The sequence below is a fragment of the Quercus lobata genome, chromosome 4 (assembly GCF_001633185.2).
Source record: "Quercus lobata isolate SW786 chromosome 4, ValleyOak3.0 Primary Assembly, whole genome shotgun sequence".
Lineage (NCBI taxonomy): Eukaryota > Viridiplantae > Streptophyta > Magnoliopsida > Fagales > Fagaceae > Quercus > Quercus lobata.
In genome coordinates, this window is record NC_044907.1 from 92,911,678 (window position 1) to 92,919,663 (window position 7,986).

Genomic DNA, 7,986 nt, shown 5'->3' on the forward strand with positions numbered 1-7,986 from the left:
GACAATTTTATTTTATTTTATTTTAGTATCTCCTATTTGGGATTGGCTATATGCTATCCCCCCTTGGTTTATGTGTTGGGGTCAATTAAATGTTGGTTTTGATTCGGCACAAGCACAAGTTGCACAACAGTTTGGCAATCTTAGTAAAGAGTAAAGACACAAAGCAGGTTGGTTTTCCCTAACAAAGCTCCAGTCTTGAGAATAACACACTTACATACATACAATAGCAAGCAATCAACGCTTCTTTCAAGACCCATTATTTTACACCCCATTATGAACAAGAATAGACTACTTTTAAAAAAGGAAAACAAAATATTTTAACATGCTAGTTGATCTCTCAATTCAGAGATCTCTTCAAAGATAGGTAATCTCTTTGATCTAAATGGGCCCCATTCATTAGTCAAATTCTCAAGCCCCTTGACAAAATCATCATCAAGGCCCAACATATCAGAAGGCTCCTCCAGTGATGGATTTGTGGACTTTAGTTCTAAAATCAACTCCTCAGCTCGTTTCCTCGACTTGAAATCATCATAACCTGGAAGTCTACCCATTAACACGTCTTGAATAACCGAATATGCTTCATCGAATCGAGACTGTTTGATCAGACAAAGGCCCAAGTTGCAGGCCTTGTTGGCATCTGGATCAATCATCTGGGCTTTACGGTACACTACTTCTGCCATCATAAAGTTCGATTTCTGCATGTAGGCCCAACCTAAATTTCCCTGTGAATTTCATCTCGAGATGAGGATTTTTGAATTCTAATTCTCCTAATAAAGAAGATAAAGTTATACTATTTAGTAACAAGGTTCTTGACAAATTTATTTTGTTAACAAAAAGTGAAATATGAGTAGTCTAAGCCTTATAATTATGGTACAACTGCGAAGTAAAATACTATATATTTTATTATAAATATCGACGAAAGTGTCTGAATATATATGGTGGCTAATTTTGTTTGAGATTAAGCTTACCAAGAAATTGGATATCATATATTAATTATATAATAAAAGTAGGGCCAAAAAGTTGTGGTTGTGGCAATGGATCTCTTGTTTAATTAATTGTAAAGTTGTTGCACTAAATTACAACAATTTTTCAAATAGAAACAACAAATTAATTGTTCTTATCAACTTCTTCCCGACTTTTTTTATAAAAATTATCGTTATCAGTCTTTTATCACCGGAACATTACTATTAACATTTGAAAACAGTAATAAAATTAAAATAAGGCGAGTAGAATGCCAGCATGTTTTGTGTTTATTTTTATCTCATTTTTTACTTATCTCAATAACTTCACTTACGTGAAATAGGAGTATTGATGAGCCCAATGTACTGGGATCTACTCTAATAAATTCTTTATTATAACTTTCAGACGCAAACACAACCAACCAGTGATGCCAATGAAAATTTGGAAAATATTGAAATAGGCATTTTGGAGCCTAAATACGACTAAGTTAATGTTCCCTCTAATATAAACGGTATTAATAGTTCAATTTTGAAATATTCTACAATTTTTAACTTTGAAGGTAAGGCATGATCATGCCATGATCTTTACTTGCAAGATTTGTGAAAACATTAAGTCAGTCATGGGAAGAGATGATCAAGAAAAACTTTACAAGGAATTCTTTTTTATCTTTCTTCTTTTTAAATATTCTTCCAAGTTTCTCATTTGAGAGCATTATGTTGTATTTATACTTTATATGGGGTTTATTACAGCAATGAAATATATATATATATATATATATATTTTTTTTTTACATGAATGGTGGATTGCACCATGAATTTAATTATTGAGACTCAATATTATGTGAGATGATGAAATATTGTATTGCTAAATATACTTTATTAAATAATATTTATTTATTTTTAAATAAAGTATATATATTTATTTTATAGAGTACTAAGTAGTGTTTACACTTTCATTAATTATTTAATATTTTGGTTGATGATGTTTACATAATGTATACTATATTAAAACTCAACTACCAATAGTTTACTCTACCTAAACTCTATTATATGTGTCTCAAGAAATCTAAAATTCTACTGAAATTCTATTCTCAAAGGCTTTAAGTAATCTAAAATAAAATAAATATTTATTTTAATTTTAATATAAATTTACACACATCTTCAAAAAAAATATATAAATTTATACACTACACACCATGCTTGTGCCAAGTGTTTTAAAATAAATTTACACGCTACATGGACCATATGTAGGTGATGAGATTGGCCTTAATCAAAGAATTTTTTTTAATCATGGAATTTGATAAATATATTTTTTTTATATATATATTTTTTTAGAATACTAAATATTTTAATGCACACACAGGGAAAGGATAAAAAGTTTTTTTATTTATATGGTTAGTAGGTTTTCAATAGGATTATGTGTGTGTGGTATGCTTTATTATATATATATATATATGGGAGGTTTTTAAAGAGTTTTACACCGAACCCTCATAGAATTTAATCTCATATTTTTAAGTATAAGGCTACTCTGATACCAGAAGTAGCAGCCTGATAAATAAATTTGAGGCTGTCAATGAAAGATATCATGTTATTAAGATATATGCATACCAATAATCTTGAAGTTTCTTGCTTGACAGAAACTTGGAACTTCTTGCCATGAGATCGTGCAGTTTTTGTGGGTTTTCCATTGAAGGCCTCTCCTTGGTAGATCAGTCTTAGCTTCCTCTTTAGAAGCTCAATCTGCTCCTCTATTTTTCCTGATTTCTACATTAAAAAATAATCACTTTATATATACTTGTAACACATGTATATAGTATCATAGTCATTCATGAATGCATACATTATATGAGTTGGATTCAAGTTATATTTAGTGTAATTCTAAGTAATATTATACCATCAAATAACTTGTTATTGAATTTACATCTATATATTCTCAACATGCATGCTAATTTTCATGTCAATCGGATGTTATTTACCATTCGATTTATAAACTCATATTTTATACATTATTTTGAACTATAAAACACTTGAATTTAAACAAATGATTAATAACATGACTATATATATACCTTGTATAGGTCGATGAGGACATTATCAAGTGAGTCCTGCGCTGATTTAGAGCAAAGGCCTCTGAAAGACTTGACAGCTTCAATCGCTTCTTCAGTTCTATCAAGTTGTTTCATCACCACCACCATGTCCTTTAAGGCACTGTCTACTCTATCTCCTGCATTTATCGCCTTCCAAAACAAAACAATTGCTGCTTCTGGCTCCTTGTCAACCAACTGAAAAACCACGCAAAAGTTAAAGAAACTAATCACCAATTAATGTGGAACCAAGCTCTAATGTTATTATTTATGGCTAACTTTTAATTAGGACCTGCAGAAATCAATATTCAGTTGAGTAAGTACTAATTACTAAGTGTTCTTTGAGAACAACTTATGTAATTTTTTGCTAAAAATATTGTAGATAAAAGGTAAACGTTAAATAAATAAGTATGTGACTCATATGGAACCGTAAAAAAAAAAAAAAAAGTAATAAGCTAACTTATAATTAAGTGAATCACAAACATGCACTAAGTAGAAAGATTTAAATTATTCAGGGAAAAATTGTTTTCAAATAATTTATTTTAGTTAATAAAATTTTTAGAAATCAACCGTGCTTAATGATTTAAAAGAAGAAAAGTAAGAGAATCAACGGAAGATTGTAAACAAAGGGGCAATAACCGAGTCTCTTACATGAGAAAATATTCAAAAAGCTTAGAAAAAGATAGTTCAGTAGACAGCATTCAATCAACTTATAGTAAATACTAAAAAATGAGTATTAATAGAAAGTTGTGATCCGTAGAATATAATTAAAATAGAACACACAAAGTAATATTGAGGATTTGTATCTCCAATATGGGGATATTAATAGCAAAAAATGATTGTAGACTTTGTAGTTGCTACTCCCTAACATGACAACTATTAAGGTGTGATCACTAGCTAATTGTTTTTAGAAGCAGTGATCACTCAAATAATTAAACAGTTACGAACAAAAAAAAAAAGTTTCATATATAGGATATGGTTTGGCACTAAGTCATTAAAGTAAAAAGAAGAAAAAAAATGGCATAGTAGAGGGCTAGCAGTAGCTACTTGGCATTTCATTTCATACAATAATCATATATGAGTGGGATGGACTTAAAAAATAAAAAAAAAAAGTAAAAAAAAAAAGAGATAAAAACTTTATTGTTTTAGAGAAGAAAACAAAGGTAAACTAATTACTAAATATGTGGAAGATTTTTTTTAAAGGGAAAAGGCAGAGAATCCTTTATTAAGAAAAGCCGGCTATGTCAGTCTATCTGAAGTACATAAAGAAACTGTGACGGAATATCCTCAATCCGCACATAGAAATAATCTGATACGTTTATCGCATGTCTAGTTAGATTATGAACAGTATTGTTACCTTCTCTCTTAGTATGCGAGTAAGAGTAACCAATTAAAAGAACTAGAAAGAAACTTTACATCCTGGGATCAGAAGGGCAAAAGAGGCCAGAAGAGACCTATATATAATGCACACATGAGTTTATATTAAACATGAGGATGCAAATTAAGAATTAAGAATATGAATAAAACATACACACAAAATTGAATATACCTGAGCATGTTTAGCTTTAACATAAGGACCATCACCTTGAGGAACCTTGTGTATAATATGATACAAATCTTTCTCTTGCTTCCCTTTTGAGCTCTTCCTCGAAATTCTATCCATAATTCTCTCTCTCTTTTTCTGTCTAATTTTACAGACACACCAACCTTTTTTTTTTTTATGAAAGACGGTTGCCCAGATTTAATGAAGAAATATGGGTCAGATGCAAAAGAATGAACCTAGACGAGTTTGTGTCAGTGTTCCTAACGCAGCCAATCCATTGCATCCATTGGGACACGTGTTACTTTAAGGCAGCTGAAGGTTCAACGTTTGCTAATTTTGCCTCGTCCCTGCCACCTCTACAAACAAATTATTTGTACAGTAGGGACTACGACCACCTTCAACAACATTTTCATATCGGTTTCGCAAACATTTGCCCATATGGCCCGCCAACTCACGCGCATCTTTGTGTCAATCACATCACTCATGAATTAAACAATGATAATAATAATAACAAGACAAGAGAAGTATTACGTTCACATCATTTTCAAAATACTTTTACAACAAATCATAAGTGGCAAGTTATTATTGGTTTTAATTTAAATTCATAATTTAAATTACTCTTTTGTCCACTCATAACATCTAATAACAAATCACCACTTAAGATTTGTTGGAAAAATATTGTGGACATATCATTTCTTTAATGATAACAGTAAACTCTTAATTCGAGCGAAAATTTAGACACGTAGATATGGCATTTTTTTCTAACATGTGACGACTTGTTAACTCAAAAGAGCTATGCCTTGGGTGTTTAGGACTTCAAATTATTGCGTTGAAAACAACGACCCCTTATTTCAGAAGAAAATCTTGACCCGTAAGTATGACATTTACGTCCAAAATAAGACAACTTATTTACACACATAAAAAAATAAAAATAAAATGCTTAGGTGTTTAGAACCTCTCATTATTACTTTGAGCTCATTTCTGCACAAAATTTTTTACCCGTAGGCATAACATTTTTGTTTGAAATAAGGTCGACTTGCTTATGCAAAAGAGCTATGCCTTGTTTGTGTAGAACCTTTGGTATTGCTTTGTACTCGTTTTCACATGAAAACAACGATCTCTTATTTCGGATGAAAATCTTAACCCATAGGTATGGCATTTTTGTCCGAAATACGACCGACTTGTTTAAGCAAAAAAGTTATGCCTTGGATGTCTAGAACTTCTAATTATTGCTTTGAGCTTGTTTTCACATGAAAACAGTGACCTCTTATTTCGGACGAAAAAAAATTTCGTCCAAAACAAGACCTACTTGTTTGCGCAAAAAAAAAAAATACAAAAATAAAAACCCACACCTTAGGTGTTTAGAACCTCTCATTATTGCTCTAAGCACACTTTCGTGCAAATGATTTACTAATTTATAAATTTTGGTCTCCGCATTTTGTACCCATTAATAAATTTTGGTCCCCGACCCCAATGATGAGCTTGACATATGTCAACCAGGGGTAATTAAAGAGTTCACAATAGTTTGGAAGTAATCACAACTTAAAAATGCTCAAATCGCTTTGAAATCGATACTAAAAAATGACTTTTACTCACTGTTTTGACCATAACTTTTGATCAACAAAGAATTTTTGAGTGAGGTTTATTTCATTAGAAAATAGGCATCATGGGCTTCAATTTGAACATAAATTTTGCCTAATTTGGACTTATATTGAGTAAGTTATAACCGTTTGAAAACTTCATTTTAAGGGCCCAAAATATCATGCTTTGATGTGGGCTGGCCAATAGACCCTTGGAATGTCCAAAGACAATTAAAAAGCCCAAAAAAAAAAAACCTTAATTTTAACTTATAAATACTCATCTTATGTCTCCAACCAAAACGCTAGCTAGAGAGTTATTTTCCAACCTCCATCTTCTCTAAAACCCTAATCCTCTTTTCAAAAACACATACACACACAGCCCCTTAGCACAGTTTTTACAAATAAAAAAAAAAAAATTTCTTTAGTTAGTTCTAAGGCAAAACTATTTTCCCAATTTGATTTCTCAAAACTAATCCTGTTCTTGAGTTGTGATTATCAAAAACTATTGTATTCTTCAATTCTCTTGATCTCTTAACTTAATCTTTGTATTGTAGGCACTAAGGGGCCAATTAAATATTAACCAAGTTGTGTTCCATAAGTAAGGTAAGTCTCTCTTCATGACTTTTCCTTGATTAGGGTTTTTATAAAATGTGTTCTTGTTTATTCTTTATTTATTTACATGTTATATATGCTTAAAGATATGTTTTTCTTTGTTCATTTTTGTTTTATTATGTCTCATCATGTTTTGATTGGTGAGTTGAATGATTGGATATATTGATGAATATGTTTTTATGTGTTAAGTGTTGTTCTTATTTGTTGTTAAATTCAATGCATGTTTAGGAATAGATTTTGTTTTGTTTATTTTGGATATCTTTGTTGTTAGTTTAAGTTGTTTTATATTATATTAGAAGCATGTTAGGTTGTTAGTTTTCTTGTTTTAGGTTCTACTCTTTTTTGTGTATTTTTGGTTTCTTGGCTAGGGTTTTCTGGGTGTGTATGCGTACGCAGACTTGAAGTAAGCATACACATATAACTGGGCTGCGTATACAGGCCTATGTATGCGCACGCATACTCGTGCCTAGAAACCTTAATCCAAGTTTTCTGCTTCTGTTTTTTTATTTCTTTTATATAATATGCTTATGTTTTGACCCTTTTATTTGTTTTTGGATCTCTGTTTTTCTATTTGATTGTTTGTTTGCCTTTAACATGTTAGATTACGGTTTTCTTCCAATGTTTTCTTTATTCTACTATAAACGTGCATATGATTTGATCACGCATTGATGCATAGGTGCTGTGATGCAATAAGGTAAGTAAGGTAAGACATGCATTCATGTGTACATGCATTTGGTTGGGATATGATCTTGTTTAGATTTGATGAATATGATATGTGAACTTGGAATATGCTTGTGTTCTTGATGCTCTCCAATAATTCTTTGATGCTATCATGACCGTGTGATATCTTTATTTGTTTGCTGCCTTTGATGAGATGATATGATATGCATGATAAATGTATGCTAGGTTTGATATGAGTTGCCATGATAGATGTATGTTAGGTTTTGAGATGACTGATGCCATGTTGATTACTAGATGCATGATAATGTGTGTGTGTGTGTGTGTGTGAGTATAAATAACAATGTTGAATGAACATTTAATGAGATTAAGACATAAGACATAATGACTAGAAGCCGACCCACGGGTTAGGTGGGGTTGGGTGTCTAAGATCTTTCCATCTTCATACCTAAACTCCGAATCCATACTCTGGTGGTAAGACTAGTCCTTCCACGTAAGGGCGTTATATTTATGGTTCCTAGACCTAATCT

General features: G+C 31.2%; 1 protein-coding gene across 1 annotated transcript; it reads right to left on the reverse strand.

Moving 5' to 3' along the window:
- Positions 1-317: 317 nt before the first annotated feature.
- Positions 318-4,740, reverse strand: LOC115988129 (protein SULFUR DEFICIENCY-INDUCED 1-like). Its single transcript, XM_031111774.1, has 4 exons — positions 4,593-4,740; positions 3,029-3,241; positions 2,568-2,723; positions 318-722 (listed from the first exon to the last, which is right to left on the reverse strand). Exons 1-4 carry the CDS (start codon positions 4,704-4,706, stop codon positions 318-320), a joined length of 888 nt encoding a protein of 295 aa, XP_030967634.1. The 5' UTR covers positions 4,707-4,740.
- Positions 4,741-7,986: the final 3,246 nt, after the last annotated feature.